Genomic DNA, 17,948 nt, shown 5'->3' with positions numbered 1-17,948 from the left:
ATATTCCTATCTATTCTTCTGTATTGAAGATTGACACTATTTAAGATGCATATTTTCCCTTTCGTCTTTACATTATTGCTGGTTGGATGTCATTTTAAAAAAGATCTATAATCAAGAGATTGATCATGCAGGCCCTTCACATGAAAATATATGTCCAGCTTAAAGCATCTGAGGTGCTACTGTCAAGTTTTTCTAGTTGCCGGACTAACTCCACTAAATCTAATGAGAAGCTAGGTCCAAATCAAACACAGATGAGCTGATCATCAGGATATTACTGCAATAATCTTATTTCCGTACCTTTTGCTTTTATTCCATAAGTCCATACAGATTATGCTGTGGGATTTAAAATAACTGTAATTCACTATTTGTATTGCCTTTTAAGGTTGCTACAGTCAGTGAATTCAAAGACCCAATGAACAATGGTACTTCTATCAACAAATTCAAGTAATTATGGCAAGTACATATTTTGCCAAACCATAAAATTGATAATGATGAAAATAAACGATTTCAAAATTGTTTGTTAGAAATTTTTTTTTAAATTAAAATTAATGGAAGTAAGCTATAGTATTTAAGACTATTCTCTTTAGCTTCTCACCTCCAAGCCACCCCCAAGGCATGATCCCATAATGGCAGCAACAACAGGCTTGTGGCTCTTTTCTATTTGCTCAAAAACTTTCTGTCCTCCTCGAGATAAGTCTACTACCTCCTGTTTTGTCTTGCATTCTTGTATCATACTGCAAATTCATTTTACAAACAATGTCATTTAAAATATAATATCTTCTTCAAGATATATATATATATATATATATATATATATATATATATATATATATATATCGAAAATATTATGAGAAACAATAAATTTGAAGAAATTATTTTAAACTTAAACATTCACAAAAGAGATAATCATAAAAATGCCCCCCCCCCCATCCCATGGATATATATTATAGTCATGTGGAGCTCTGAACTTGGGAAATGATTACGTACCTATTAACAATAGCAAAAACCTGTCAATAGTAAATTAAAATCTAGCTATTGACTAAGTGTCACAAAATGCAGTACATTTAGTACACCAGTACATAGTAATACTTTCCTGTAGGTGTCCTTTGAGGCTTGAACTTTATACACTTGTTTTATCCAGACACCAATGTGTACTTGCATCAACAACGGAAAAGTAATGGAATGAAATAAAATGGAGCAAACTGTATGCAGATTACAGCAACAAAAGCTGTAAAATTATTAAAGTTGCAAAGAACTCAATCAGTGCCTGCTATACATAAATCTAATTACAGAATATAAACATCAAAAATGGAAAAATGGAATGGTTGGTAACCAAATCCATAATGGTGGAAAAAATATGCAATGTTACTGATGAAAAACCATTTTAAAAAATGCTAAAAGCATACGTAGTTAAATAAAATATCACCATCATGCAGACAGATGCTAATATCTCGACTGATTTCCAATGGATTATCAGAAGAATGTTGATATGATTGTATTAAGCAAAAGGTTAAAGTGAAATAAAACTGGTGCACAGGTAGCCAGCAAGCACTAACAAAAGGAGGTAGTTGCAATTGTTGTAGGGTTTAATGCCATTTTTCAGCACAAGATAGGCTATACAAGGCAGCCAGTATAAATAGTGGAGGAAGAACCCAGAAAAACCCTGAAAAGAACCACCGACCCAGGAGAAGCTACTGGCAAGCTTTTTCACAAGCCCACACTGACCGAACCTGAAACACGAATCCACGCAGAGAGAGGTGAGATGACAATGATCTGTAATGGTGAGTGCTTTAGACCACTTGGGGCCCAGTTATAATTGTATCTTGGAACAGTAAATTCTCATAAATACTATCTTAGAAGTCTACACTGTATATAGGTAGGAAAGTTCAATCTGTTTGGTCCTTCTAGTAGGGCTGGATTCAGGAGGTAGAGGAAGACAATTCTTAACTTTAAAGTGAGGGGCCCTGAGGGGCCGACAGGCCAAAAGCACTCACTGTTATAGATCATTGCCATCTCACCTATGGCTGCGTGGGTTCCAGTGTCAGGTTCAGCCAATGTGGGTATGCGAGAAAACTTTCCAGTAGCTTCTCGTGGGTCGGTGGTTCTTTACCGGGTTCCTCCTCCACCACTGATAATGGCCGCCATGGATAGTCTATCTTGTGCTGAAAAATGGCATTAAACCCTACAACAAAAACATTAAAGTGATCTGATTATGTATTTAAATGAGAGCTAGTGTGTTTTCCTAACTTCAAATCAATAATCAACAGAAAGTTTATCATTTCTAAATGGCTAAGGGACACTTTTGCTTCAAATAATTTTTAAACTTCTATATAGGAGCTAAAAATGCATACAAAGGACATGAATGCCTCCAACACTTCTTACTGAAATGTGAAGTAGAAAAGAGCAAAAAATGAAATATATGCAGCATATTTATGCCAATGCAAATGAACATTCACACTGTATTAAAAAAGAAAGACCTATCTCAGAACAAATTATTTCAGCATGACAACAGAGTATGCACATACCTGACATCAATAAAATATGCCAAGATTCAGAGTAATTCATTTAAAGCTAAGTGACTAGCTGTGTGCAAAATAATTTTCATACAAATCAGTCAATTCTAGAAAATGCAACTGAGATTTATGCTAATTTCTAAATTACTGCACATTAAAATCTACCAAATGTGCGAAATTTAGCCTTTCTATTATTTTCAAGTTCTACACTTCAAAATAGAGGAGTGAAGGGACTTTCCAATATATTCTCACTTCTAGAGTAGACCCTGATTTTAAGTATGTACGTATGTATGTATGTATGTATGTGTATATATATATATATATATATATATATATATATATATATATATATATATATATTTATATATATATATATACACACACACACAAAAATGGGGTACATGTCTGTTAAAACATAGTAAAGCATAAGGACAGAAAAATATGCAGATATCCAGTTCATGTCAATAATGTCTGAAAAATGTTGTGACAATTCATGAAAAGCTACAGGACAAGATGCACACAGAAGAGTTATCAAATACAGAATATACATTTTGCACAAGCCAAAACAGGTATAACTGCACTGAACTACTCACCCAATGTCTGCCCCAGCAATAAAACACCCTGGCTTCCCAGAAATTAGTACAATTCCTTTTATTTTATTATCTGCCTGTACCTCTTTGATCACTTCCTCAAATTCACTCTGCACTGCACGAGAGAGGGTGTTGACCTGAAATTTAAAAACAAGAAACACATAAGAAACAAGTGGAAATTTAATGGCATGCCATCGTAAAATACCAATTTTCTAAATATGGTGTCTGTTTCAGACTGAAACAAGCCTGAAAATGTCTTTGCTAGTTCATCACTGCAAATCCCCAAATCTATTCTTCTACCAACAACCACAAGCCTCACTCATCTTATGCTATCCTTAGGCAGTCAGAACCCAAAATTTACCACACATGCTTTCTTGCTATAACTCCACAAAGTTTGGTAAAACTAAAAATGTGATGTGATGTGATTTTGATTTTTTAACGCAGCTTTAACAATTTTTCAGTCATATCACTACGATGTCTGCAATGTGGCAGTTTATAGTGATGTCTAGCACTGGGGCATCATGCCGCAGACATGTAGCATGATGTCCCACCCAGTCACATTATCCTGACACCATGCCGACCAGTCCTAACACTAACCTCTTAATGCTGAACGCCAAGCGAGGCAGCTTTTAGTACCATTTTTTAAGTCTCTGGTATGACTTGGCCGGGGATCGAACCCATGACCTCCTGCATCCGAGGCGGACGCTCTAACTGCTAGGCCACCGGAGCGGTCAACTAGAAATGTGCTGGTAGGAAGATAACCCACCACAGTACCTAAAAATAATTTAGATGCAAAACTTAACCAATGGGGTGTGATTGATGGATGTATAGAAATTATGTGCTCCTACCAATATTATAGCACAGGACCAGGGGTGGGAGAAATAAAAAAAATAAAACACATCAAAATGTCACTCTTTATACCACTGATGTAGTGCCATGACAAATTCTAAATTTCTCTCTTACACATTGTACAAGTTTTCAAAGATAACATTTATTCCAGCTAGAGTACTATGAATGACCTCTGATTAACACCACTGATGACAAACATTAGTTTCATCCACATGTTTTAGAACCCTTTTAATCTCTCCAACCTCAAGACCTCTGGAACAAAATAAAAAGGTACTATAACACACGTCTTGAGTTATTTATAAACTATACCAAATGAGAAATTAATTGCCAAAAATTAAGCCAGATATGCATTTATAACATTATAACCATGCTTAGAGGGTCTGAAATGTGCGTGGGATTAGGGGGATAAACAAAACTTACTGCCAACCTACATCCTATTGGGAAGTCACTTCATGAGTTTGAAGCCAGATTTTGAAACAGTGCATAGTCCCTAAGGAAAAAAAAAAATATTCTACCTAAACAGATGAGTTTAATAGTTTACTACCTGACCATAACTGGTTTACCTTTGAATCAGGTGAATTAAAGCGTACAACAACCACATCTCCCTTTACATCATAATTAACATGAGTCCTACCTGTAAAGAAAAAGGAAATTTTGTCATACATTATGTATCTCTGAAAATACTTATCCTATCACATTAATGTTAGGAATGACTTTGTCCTACCTCTGGAATCCAGCCCTAGTGAAGATGTGAAAAAGTCTTTCAGTCTATATTGCATGTAAAGGGAAGCAATTCTTACAGATTAGCTCCCCTCAACCTGTTAAGTGGTGACCCTTACCAGGATGTACCCAGTTTAAACTTTGAGTGATCAATGATGCAGGATGCTCTCATTGGGGAAAAAGGTTGGGAGGGCATAATAGTGACACTATCAGGCAAGTATTTTCTTCAGAAGAAAAAAACAAATTAGAGATTTCCTTTCTCCGTCATACATATAACCCAATCACTTTACAGTCAGGAGAATGAGTAAGAGGAGGAGGAAATGCTGGACATCCAACCTCTACCTGGATCACCCTGTAGAAGCATAATGAATGCTCTACTAGAAAGATGCAATTTTCTTAATGCTACTTGGCAGAATTGAAATTATGTGATCTTGCATGTGACATGGATTATGCGTGTTTCCACATCTGGGAATCATTTTACAAATTGAATCCAGTGAATGCAGATTTGTCTGGGCAGCAATCAGAGGCCCAACAAGATTCAGATCTGTTCTTGGCAAGGTCTTTTCACACAAGAAACTGAAGAAAGTAAACTGGATGTGACAACCAACTGTCTCCACTATGTCTTTTACTTAAGACATTACATTCTAAGGCCAGGCTTGGCTATAAATATTTTGTATTTCATAAGCTCAGATTTCACAAGTCGTACCTGGTCCTGTGAGAGGCCAGTGCTCTCCTGCCTTGAGTGGTAGGAAAAAGCCTCTGGTGTCTGCTTGGGTGTTGTCCACGTGTCTGGTAGAGTTTGAAATGTAACTTCCTCTCTCTTTCCCTCAGAAATGATTGATTGAAAGGAGCTGAACTATTACATTTTGGCTGCCAGTGGATAGCAATCTGTTCTTTGCAATGAAACCAGGCTACATCATTAGAACAAATTAAGTGTTGGATCTGTAGCAGATTTGGACACATGGACAGGGCATATAGCTTGCTCATGCCTGTGATCAGGAAGAAGGTCTGATAATGATAGCTGCTTTAGTGGAGTTGTAGACAGGGGCTTGACATGGACAAAGCTGCACCACATCAAGGCTCAAGAGGTTCAACTTTGCAAACAAGATCTAAATTGACGAACAAGTAAACAATGTCCTTGTTGTGACCAATATCATCTCTTCCATGATGTTTGGTTTGTTTTTGTTTAAATGCCATTTTTTCAGAAAATGAGAGACTATAGCCCAGAACACTGTATCATCGCGGTACTTAATGTTCTAATTGGTACATATTAAAACTTTTTTGCTATTGCTGGTTACTTATAATTTGTAAAGTTTCAATGACTTTCCCTCTTTTTACTACTACATAAATCTTCATCAATCAAAGTGAGTAAATGTAAATAAAACAGCATATGGTGGCTGGCACAGGTTAACATACCATACTATATTATCGTGTTATTTCCCTAACTTACATATGGTAGCATGCAGGTATTACAATAGACATAAACTGCAACTTACCAATGAGAAGGAATGTCCATGCCTGAACTGGCAGAATATTTCCATAATAAACGAAAGGATCCAATGATCAAATTGAACAGACAAATGTAATTAAAGTGGAAATCCACGAATAACAACATTACAAATTAAAAACAATTATTACTAACTTTATATGAATTTTAAATGCAATATGGGCAAAGAAATATAAATATAGATAAAAAACAATTATCAATAATATTAATATTACAATTATTATTGAAAGATTACAGATTTCAAGAAAGTTTAGCAGTTATTGTATTCTTAATTTATATACCAAAAGTATGATGATAATGCAACATATTGTCAATTTTGGTTCACACTGGCTCCCATGGAATAAAATTCTAAGCTTAACCTTGTAAGGACATGTATGTCACAATTAGTATATGACCTATAATCATCAAACTTCAGATAATAAACTGAATATAGTTCGTACTCAAAGCCAATGCAGCTATAGCAAGTTTGACTGGAGTTTTGACTGATGATCAACGTTATTGCAAGCACTTTACAAAATGTGATGATCACTCTTTTTCAATGTAAAGTTATAAAAAATGTTGACATTTTAAAGGAATTTGAGCTATAAAATATTTGCATCCTTATTAGCTACAGCGTTACATCTGTAAACAACATCTTGATGGTGCTTGTCCAAAATTAATTGAAAAATCCTGTTTGCCACGACAATAATATAGAATTTATTTAAGTGAAAGTCACTTTGGGCAAGTAATTGTACCTTTGCAAAATCATTATCAAAATTTATGTAAATATCATAATCACTGTGTGCATTTTATACATCATTTTCCACACTAAGTAATGCAGGCATTCATAATGTGGAAAGAAAATGATCATCATTATACAGATTTATTAACTAAAACTGAATGTTCTCCAGACTATAAAGTTCTCTGAGAGAGGCAGCCACATGAACAACAAAGAAATAACAAGCCACAATTGTTTTAGTTTATTCACTTTAACTATAATATCATGTTCCAATCTGTTCACTGCCTGTTTCTTCTCTTTAGCTTATTGTTGAAGTGCATCAGATTGACAATACAATTTATCCATTTTCTTCTGCATCTGGTGCAAGTTTATCTGCAGAGGTCTTCAATTCAATTCACTTTAGCTTGATTAGGGCACTTTTCACTCGTGCTTGAGTGACACAAGCCAATTTTTATAAACACAGCATCGAATTACATATCTAGGGAATAATTCTGCACAACTAATAATGTTTCAACAACTTTAAAGACAGAGACAAAATCGTCACAGAAAAAGATAGTTGGAAGATGAACAGAACATGCACAAACCTAAAAATGTTCAGCTTGAGAGTTACTTCCCTTTGGTCAATTTGTGAGAAGAAAGATGGTAGGTGCCATCATACCAATCAATAAACTGATATTTTTTTAATGGAATCAAATTAAAACATGTTGATGAAATACTTAACTCCCATTTCCACCAAATTCAGAAACTTTCAATGACCTTTCAACAAAAAGTCATTTTTCATGAACTTTCAGGAACATGAAATGGCCACGAATATTTATGGTCTGTGCGGTTTGCATATCTGGCTGTATCATCATCACACACTGCCAGATATGCTACAGTATGGAACACTAACAGCCAGTCTTGAAGAAAACCAGGCTGAATGTGGCATGTTTGTATGATGCCAATCTTGCATAGTTGACTAGGTCAGCAAAGATGGCTGGATTGGCAGGATGGTTGGTCAACTGCCTAATGACATCACTGTCAAGGGTACAAGTCAGCAATGTGTCATTCTTCTGTCTTGGTTACTGGCTGACTTAGCAGCTCATATCTCAGACAGCTGGATAGGTCAGTTGTCTGCAGGGGTGGCAAATACTGCATGGTCCCAAATAGATTATAATAGCAAGTCTTTACAATCATAACATAGTGTTCATCATGGGGCAGTTGGTTTGGTTATTTTAGCTGGTGGAAGGGGAGGCCTCCATATGCCCAATATAGCCATTTAGTGATTCTAAGCTAGGGTGAATACTAAATATAACCAGATATTTTCAATCTGGCCCTTTTCTCTCTATCCTAAATTTGTTTACTGAGGGCACTGAATCAGGTGTCCTCAGTCCAAAGGGCACACACTTCATATGTGGATGAACACCAAACATGGCTTGTGGTTATCCTCTATGTCTTGTAATGACCACATTTGTTGCTCTTAATAGACGTTTTCATAGACTACTCAAAAGAGAAATCAAATAAGTGCAAACATTGCATTACCAAAATATTTTAAGAATAAAAACACAGCCTGCGAATAAAACTGCAGTGAATGATGGAGATGCAGATTCAATTACATCAACAAGGAATCTGTACAAAAATATCAACCCAAAATAGAAAATATTATATATACAACATTCAGTTAGGGGAACTTGCATCTTGAGACATCATAAGAACAAAGAAATAGCTAAAAATTGCAAAAATATGACAAAATTCAAAACACACACACAAATGAAGTATGTGCTATATATAACTATGATTAGTATGGAGGAGGATTACCGTAATAATTATATGCATTTATTTTCTAATCTTCCTTGATGCATTATTGTAAATGACTGCTTGCAAGTATATATACATGTATGCAAGTATGTATGTATGTGTGTGTGTGTGTATGTAATGTTCACTCCTACAACTGAATGTTAACAATCTTAAGAATTACACCACTCTCCTTTTCACTTCCAGTGAAAAGTAATTTGTCTGACTGCATCCACTATTTCATGGAAGCTTCATTCAATAATTTGGATGAGGGCTTTTGCAAGAACCAGTGAAACATCTTAAAATCTAAGCCAATAGGGTAGAGGAAACATCACACAACTGGTCCCTGACTGCAACCTTTGGGGAACACAGCTTTTTATTATAATGGTTTTACAAAATGCAAAATTACTAAATGGATGGATTAATTTTAACCTAAATTACTCAGATCACTGTCAGTTAATATATCATTTTGTAATTTTGAATGTTGTTGAACCATGATAATAGTCACACAATTAAATATTCATCACATGACAATCTTAGGACAAATCCACAGATGTTTTGAGTTAAATGATCAAAGCCAAATAGTGATGGGTGGCATGGTTATGTTATTCAATGTGCATTTACAAGTTATCCATCACCAGATATGATATTGTATGCTGTACAGATCATAGAAAGCACCCCCCCAACTGACCATAACTTATCATATCTTCAAACCCTAAGTCTCTCTTCTATTTAGAAAACTATCCCCTTTCTTGAAATGGTGAAAGCAATTCCCCACTCACCTATTTTCAGTTATAAAAAAGATATTGAACATTATACATATAGTGATTATCGTTTCTCAAACATTCAAAGACTGGTGTTTTTTCCTGCAGTTCTTTTTGAAATTGAAAAGTGAGTGAATCTGATCAATTAATTATCAAGTAAATAAATAAATACTCTATAATATTTTTTTAAAAATAACTCGTGTGATCCTACATTAGATCCAGATTAGATTACAAAATGTAGCAAAATTCTTGTATATAAAATCTAATTAAAACATACATACTCATAACTTTGGAAGTAGAAAGGCATCGGTTTAACTGTCCAACTGAAACAGAAAATGTATAAATGATATACACACAAGAAAAAGAACTAGAAAATCTAGTTCTTGGTGAGAGTGTTCCTTAGTGTTTTGTATATAGAGGGAGCATGGAGGCCAGATATGTCTAAAATACCAAAAAAAGGATGGCCCTATAAGGAATAAATTACAACTTTCCACAGTAATGTAACTGAAATTTCACAGTAATATTTTACCTGGACATAGTTTCAACTTTCCCCTCAGTGTACGTGATGTGTAGAGCATTCTAAACAAAATCACTAAAGAGGACATAGGTTTAAGACCAGCTTAGATACTCCTGGTTGGTGCTTGAATCATTTCATGTACAGCATGGTAGGTGCACTACACACTGATCTCAGAAGGCCTGATGCCTGCCACCAGTTAAATCACCATGTAGGTCATTAAAGCAATATAATGCTAATATAATTACCTATACATGTGATGTTTGCTATTTGCATAGGTACACTTTCTCATTTTGTGAATCAAATTTAAAACATAATCAATTTAAATGTTTTAGCTATTTTTGAAAGAACATTTTAATGGTTTCAAAGTACATAAAATGATGTTTTTATGCATGTCTACATGTATCCTATGCATTCAGATTTTCTCAGAAACAATACTTGAACATTTGCAATTACCTATGCTGAAATATCTGCCAGTCACGTATTTGTAGATATAAACAATATCTCTTAGTTCTACAAAGCAGAATATATTTTTGTGAAAATATTTTTGCTTCTATAAGATCAGTTATGAAATAAGGGACAAGACTTGGGCCAAAAATGCTCCCATATTGCATGATCTATTAAATGTCATGTGCTTACAAGTTACATAGCAGCAATAGTATTTACTTGGCAAATGAAACTGTAATGCATAGAAACTGTGGTAAGTACATAAAGCATGCCATATACAACATAAAAGCAGTACAGGAAGCACACATTAACATTTCAGATAATACATAACAATAATATATACAACATATTATATACAAGAAGAGGTTTCAGTAGTGAGAATCCCTGCTCCTGGACCTCCAGTTATTGTTATGGACCCTCCACTTTTAAAATGTGTCTACAGTTTTGTACATGCTATTTAAGACTCAAATTTTGGATAAATGTGGACATGTGATTCATTTTCAAAATCCTACAGTCAGCTTTGCAAAAAGAGGTGATTACATAGTGTTAATGAAACTTTTGATTTTTGCTTTGCTTGCTATGGTTTGACCACTGGAGTTACTGAGGGCCATCTTGATCATTAGACTTTCTCATAAATATCCTATCTTTGGCTAATGATCCAATGCTTAAATGTAGTCTATACAGTTTAGTCAAATAAATTTGACATTAGTTTCCCCACCATATTACAATAATCAAAGTATGGCTTAACACAGCTTTTATATAACTTCATCATAAAATAATGAGAATATGTTTGATCACGGATAGCAATCAGACTGAACAAGAGAAGTTTTTCATCAGAGGTTTAATGTGTTCATTCTATATTTTTGTTGCCATCAAAATGAACACTGAGACATTTGTGTGACAACTTGTAATTATGTATTCTTGTAAGAAAGATAGTTTACCTCAGATTATTTAATTTTCTCTGAGCTGTTATAATCAAATAAGTTTAGTCTGTCATATATTGTTTTGCAAGAGGTAAATCACTAAGATTAAAAACAGGATGGGATCTAATATAGAACCCTGTATAAGACAATATAGTACAAGTTGATCAGTTGAGAGCACCTCTTTTTATTGACCTTTTAGTACCTCTGAGAAAAAATGAAAACCATTTAACAGCCACCTGTCAAAATTTATTAATGTACAGTCTCTCTTTAAAAATTTGAAGGTCAACTAAATCAAATGCCTTTTTAAACTCTACTATGGCTGTACCTATGATCTTTCAGCTATCTGTCTACCATGGATATAAAAATCATTTCACAAGAGTGAATTAGCCTGAATCACAACTGATTTTCACAAAATAGTGTTAACTTACAATGAAATGCATCAAACAGTCAAGTACATTTTATTATACTAATTTTGAAAAGGGTGGTAGAATTGAAATTGGTTTAAAACTGTTAACATCATTTAAAGACCCCGTGTTATGATTTGGGTGAATTTAGGTACCTATGTGAGGGAACTGCCCCCATTTTAATGCTGCTTATTTAATAATAATGTATGCTTATTTCTACTACAGGACAGGCTACTTTTAAAAGTTTTGGGCCAATATGATCTAGTCCCATTGCTACTGACAAGTTCTGAGAGATATTTAACTACTTGATATATATATATAATTTCAGGAATTAAAAAAAGTGCATCAGTGAGGTAGTTTATGTATAGAGTATGCCTCAAGCACATCAAAATTTGTATCAGTTGATGGCAATTTTTAGCAGATATATCTGCAAAATATTATTAAAAAGTCAGCTATCAGATAGATGCAGTGATGCTGTGGAATTAACACTACTAAAATGTATAACTTTTCCTTGCCCCCAATTTTAAATAGCACCTGGATCCATCTTTTCATGCTCTATAATTTTCTTACAGCAATTTTTCCAAGCTTTTCATTTGAGCTCTGTAACTTTAATCTTCGATAACTTGTAATCTCCTTCACTTCTCCTATCAGGTGTCTCAATTTCTCATAGCTTCAAAAATATCAGCCATTAACGATTCTTATGTCTAAAAATAATTTCATGCAAAGGGGAGCTGTGGTGGCTCAATGGTTTGTGTATCTTTAGAGGGAATCATTTTACATTACAAGTAAAGAAAGTTGAAAAAGAATCAGGGAGATAAATTTTAGGCATGGCGATGTTTGTTAGTTTTTCAAGACTATTGCAAATACACAATCAAGAGGAGTCAACGAGTGACTTGTGATTTTTGTGGGTTTCCTAACTACCTTATATAATTCAAAAGACTAAAAAAAATCTAACCAACTGCTTTGAACTTGAAGCTTAAGTAAATTTTGATTGAAATCCCGAAGGTGTAAACATTGTATTGTTGTTAATGAGCACTTTTAGTCATAGTTTAATGCTCATCTGTCCATTCATTTTTATATTATATAAAATTATATAAAACATTACCTTAAACAAAACCAGCTAGGAATGGCTTGGTATCTCTCAGCCTAATTTTTAGCCAAATGGGCTCTATATTGTCTTGTTGATCTCTATGCTTTATCAGATCCAACTGTCCCTAACATACTAGTATTCCTCTACCCCTAGAATCCGTGGACCTATCTTAACAAATTGACCTTTGATATCCTTCAATTTCAAACACTGTATCTGAATGTTCTACTTTAAGCTGAGAATCTGAAATGCCTGGAATATGTATACTATATGAATACTATAGGTGGCAGGGGATAGTTTTGTAAATTGGCCCATCAAACTTCTCAATTTAATGCTATAATGCGACTTCTCAGATATTCCTGTTGGATAATTAAAGATATGGATATACAATTGTGAATTAGGTTTTTTGAGCTTGCATTTTACTTGAAACTCATGTGAGGCATTTACATCAGGGGTCAAGCTAGACTTGAGTTTTAGGTAGAAGTGACTTATCCTTTTGAACAGAGCAGGGAGTAGTGAGAGCTTAACAGAGAGAAGCAGATGCAAAACATGATACGCAAATATAAATATATATATAGCATATCTTGTTTACATTCTCTTATTTGAATTATGAACTCTATTTCTCTGTATGCATATCTGCATTTAACATTGTTTTAAAGTAATATTTTATTTTCCAGTAGAAACTTTCTGAATCGTATGTATATTATAATATATCAGATTTGTATGCAGTGTATTTTGGCCACATGACCTAAGAGCACTCTAGAAGCCATACATTGTAATGAATTTTAACTGATAGGCGTAACTAGATCATGTATTGTAATTGCAAGTTAGTAAAGATGCTTAATCAACTACATTTAAATACGAATTTTATTCTTTATGAAAGTTTACTATAAATGGAAGTTGGAAAATGTTTAAACTTGTTTGAAACCCTTGTAAAATGTACATGAGAGCAAATGCACTGTGTTTTCAAACCATTTTGTTTGTCTCAATTTCTTTATTGCTGATAAAACATTACCGTAACTATTCTGAAAAAACACAATGAAGCATTAAAGTTGGTATATTATCTGGTTGCAGTCTGATTATTTTATCTGTCATAATGTTTCATAATGTGATTGATGATCATACAGCATTTCTTCATAGTACCCAATGTAGTTGCTTAACAAGTCACGTGGGGATTCTCCAGTAAATGGCGGAGGCAGTCCATGATCGCCACACATAATTGCAGTAGATTTTGTTAATAACCAATCAAGAAACATTTCTAAAGCATTTTTGGATACTGTACAACTCTAATTCCAGATAACTATTCTCTGGATATATTTCTCACCCATTTGTTCGGAGGTCCATGCATCACCTCGCCATGTAAAAAAACTATGATACATGCATGCACTGACACCACATTATCTCATCTCTCTGGCAAGCCAGTGAGTTGGAGTCAATATAATCATGTCATAGATTTTAAATAATTTTATCTCATGTGTTGTTTTACCAGAACCACCTGGACCATTCAGAGAGACCATGCCATATCTCATGATGGGATCGTTTACTGATGGTGATGATGATGGTCCTGATAAATTACCATTGGGATAATAAACTTCAGGTGCTTAAACATCAGACGAGATAATTACATATTTGTTTGTGTTTTATTCGCCACAAACCCCAAACAGCATCACTAGCATTATTGATAAATGGTTCCACATGATCCATTTTACAAAAATTAATATAAAAAGAATCTGTGGCGACCCTAACAACATCATTGGGAAATCTATTGATCATCAATAATTGGTTTATTGATGAGTAGGCGAGCAGTGATGATCTCAAATGAGTAAATTAAGGAGAATTGCCGTCCCAGTAGCTAATAATCATTCCATCTAGTGTTGTTGCATTTCTTCATGACACTAATATACCTTTCACAGCTATGTCCTTGATAAAATCTAATTCTGCTGGATCCAAAATTAATCTTGTGCAATGATGTGATGTTACTGATGTGAATTTTACAATAATTTTTCTACAAATATCTTTGTCATCTCATAGTAACCAAATTTCAGATTTTTGCTCAGATTTGTCCAGCATTATCAGTGTGTCTTGGGCAAAAGTCGTCTGGCGAAGCCCATCCCTCTCCAGACCAAGGAGTTGCCAGAAGGGGATGTAGTACATCGTCCAGCTGCCTTAGGGTCTCCACTCCGGATTTTCTTTTAGGGTTTACTCCCTTAGCCTTTGGCTAACCAAAGTCGACCTGCAAGGCAGCAGGAGACTCATGGATGGGCGGGTGCATCCATTTCCCGAGCAGATAAATCATCTGCCACTGCCCATAAAAAACACCAGACACACAACAGGGGCATTGAAGTACAGAGAAATAAACAAGAATATCAGAAAAAACTTGAGCAAAGCAAAAGAAAATTGGATTGGACAAAAGTGCACAGAAATGGAGAACAGTCTGATAAAGAATAACAGCAAAAAGGCATTCCAAATTGTGAAAGACCTCACCAGACAGAAACAACCAAGAGTCAGTACCATTCAAGACAAAAATGGAAAATGCCTCACAGAAGTGAGTGACATTGCAGAAAGATGGACTGAGTATTGCAAAGAACTCTACAACCATCAGTCCACAGGAGACCCAGAGGTGCTTGAAGTTCCAAACTCCTCAAATGATGATGACTTCCCCATTCTCAAAGAAGAGGTGGAGTCAGCAATAAGAGCACTGAAGAATGGGAAGGCAGCTGGAGTAGACAACATCCCAGCTGAACTTATCAAGAATGGGGGAGAACCAGTGAAAGAGCTACTAACAAAAATCTGCAACAAGATCTGGCAGACAGGTGAATGGCCAACACAAATGGACCCAGTCACTGATTATAACACTTCCCCCAAAAGGCAATCTCCAGCTGTGCCAAAATTACAGAACTATCAGTTTAATCAGCCATGCTAGTAAGGTAATGCTGAAGATCATCTTGAACAGACTGAAACCACAAGCAGAAGAAATAATCGCTGAAGAACAGGCCGGGTTCCGGAGTGGAAGAAGCACAACAGAACAAACATTCAATCTCAGGGTTCTGTGCGAAAAGTACTCGCAACACCAACAAGACATCTATCATGTGTTCATAGATTTCAAAAGGGCCTCTGACCGAGTGTGGTATGAGGCATTGTGGGCCACAATGAAGAAGTATAACATAGGTCAAAAGTTAACCAATACCATCAAGCAGCAGCTGTACGCCAAGGCTACCAGTGCAGTAATTGCCCAAGGTGCTGTGGGGGACTGGTTCCAGACAACAGTGGGAGTGCGTCAAGGCTGTCTCCTGTCACCCACGCTTTTCAACATCTATTTAGAGCGCATCATGAGCGAAGCCCTGGAAAACCACTGTGGGACAGTCAGCATTGGAGGGCGTAACATCACAACCTCCGCTTTGCAGACGACATTGATGGGCTGGCAGGCAGTGAAGATGAGCTAGCCACCTTAGTGAAGAACCTGGATGAAACATCTTCCGGATTTGACATGGAGATAAGCGCTGAAAAGACAAAACTGATGACAAAGAGTGGCAAACAAATCTCATCCAAGATTAAAGTCAGAGGACATGAAATGGAAACAGTGAGCCAGTTCAAATATCTTGGTTCCATAATCACTGAAGAGGGATCAAGAGCAGAAATTTTGTCAAGAGCAGCAGTGTTTCCCTTTACCCTCATTTGCACCCCCAAATTTTTAATTTGACCCTCAGTTTTGATACCAAAGTTTGTTTTTTACTGAGTCTGACCCCCAGTTTTGACACCAAGGAGATTTTTGACTCTCAGTCTTGCGCCCCTAGGGGATACACTGGAGCAGCACAAACAATGGCAGCTATGTCAAAGCTAAGACCCATCTGGAGAAACAAGAATATCTGTCTGAAAACTAAAATCAGACTATTGCGAGCTCTAGTCATCTCGGTCTTTTTGTACTCATGTGAGGCATGGACCCTGACAGCAGAATTACAACGAAGAATCCAGTCACTTGAAATGAGATGCTACAGAACCATCCTTGGCATCTCTTACATAGACCACATCACAAATGAAGAAGTGCGTAACACCATCAGGCGCGAAGTAGGCCAATATGAGGACCTCCTCACCACCGTCAAAAAGAGAAAGCTGAAATGGTATAGCCATGCCAACAGTCTATCCACAACAGTCCTGCAGGGCAGCGTCCAGGGTGGCAGAAGGAGAGGTAGACAGAGAAAAAAGTGGACTGACAACATCACAGAATGGACAAGGAAAAGTTTTGCGGAGACACAGGCATTGGCACATGATCGAGACAAGTGGAGGGAACTGGTCAGATGTTCAGCAGCACAGTGCCTCAATGACCACACTAGGTCATGAGACTGATGATGATGATGATGAGTAATGAAATTTGTTTTTCTTGTTTGTATGATACTATCGCAGAGGTTACAGTCAATGATATCAGGATTTTAGCATCAAGCATGTATACTGTAATAACACCATTTGGGCCCAACCAAACTGATTTTTTTGCACAACAATCATTGAGATTGACACTGGTCTCTGGTTCATTAAAGTGTCTATCAAACAAAATTGGTATCACAGGATGAATAATTGCTGAAAACTTGAATGAGTCAATCTATGCAAATTCAGTAAGATCAATATTTGGTGTAGGATGCCACTTATCTTTTTGGTTGTGTGATTTGAGATGCAACAGACGAAACAGTAAAACATTTAACTAGTAAAACATTGTTGTCGCCATCATATTTTACAGCAATCTGTTTCATAGCATGTTGAAGAACTTCAGATGGCAAAAGAAACTGATCAAATGATTTGCTGTCAATGCTATTTATGCGTCTTTGATGCTGCCACTGTGAAATAAACAGACTAATACATGGTTGTTTTTACTTATGTTGTTAATTTCTTCAAAAATATCTCCATTGTAAAATCTTAACATTCTTTCTTATGGAAATGTTGTTACTGGTTTTGTCCACGCATGACATTATGATCTATTAATGTTATTGGACCACCTTCGCTATGATAATTACCAGAGTTGTATAAAATCTCATTGGTTATTGTTTTTACAATAATAGGAATCTTCAGTCTTTTTTCAAGTGTGGCAACATCATCTATTTTAGCTCCGTTAATAAGAGAGTTTTCCCCCGTTATTTTTTCTTGATTCTG

At 35.6% G+C, this 17,948-nt stretch overlaps 1 protein-coding gene across 1 annotated transcript in view; it reads right to left on the bottom strand.

Moving 5' to 3' along the window:
* Window positions 1-17,948, bottom strand: part of LOC149807172 (trifunctional enzyme subunit alpha, mitochondrial-like) — a 104,491-nt gene that overhangs the window by 83,624 nt on the left and 2,919 nt on the right. Inside the window, exons 2-5 of the mRNA XM_089963061.1 lie at window positions 9,716-9,757; window positions 4,516-4,586; window positions 3,107-3,240; window positions 596-734 (exon numbers count right to left, since the gene is read on the bottom strand). Of these exons, the coding sequence (XP_089819187.1) occupies window positions 596-734; window positions 3,107-3,240; window positions 4,516-4,586; window positions 9,716-9,757 (386 nt within the window). The remainder of the gene's footprint in view (window positions 1-595; window positions 735-3,106; window positions 3,241-4,515; window positions 4,587-9,715; window positions 9,758-17,948) is intronic.

Source organism: Sinohyriopsis cumingii, chromosome 1, assembly GCF_028554795.1.
Source record: "Sinohyriopsis cumingii isolate HCF-2022 chromosome 1, ASM2855479v2, whole genome shotgun sequence".
Lineage (NCBI taxonomy): Eukaryota > Metazoa > Mollusca > Bivalvia > Unionida > Unionidae > Sinohyriopsis > Sinohyriopsis cumingii.
The sequence above is the reverse complement of the archived record's forward strand: the minus strand, read 5'-3'. Positions and strand labels throughout refer to the sequence as shown.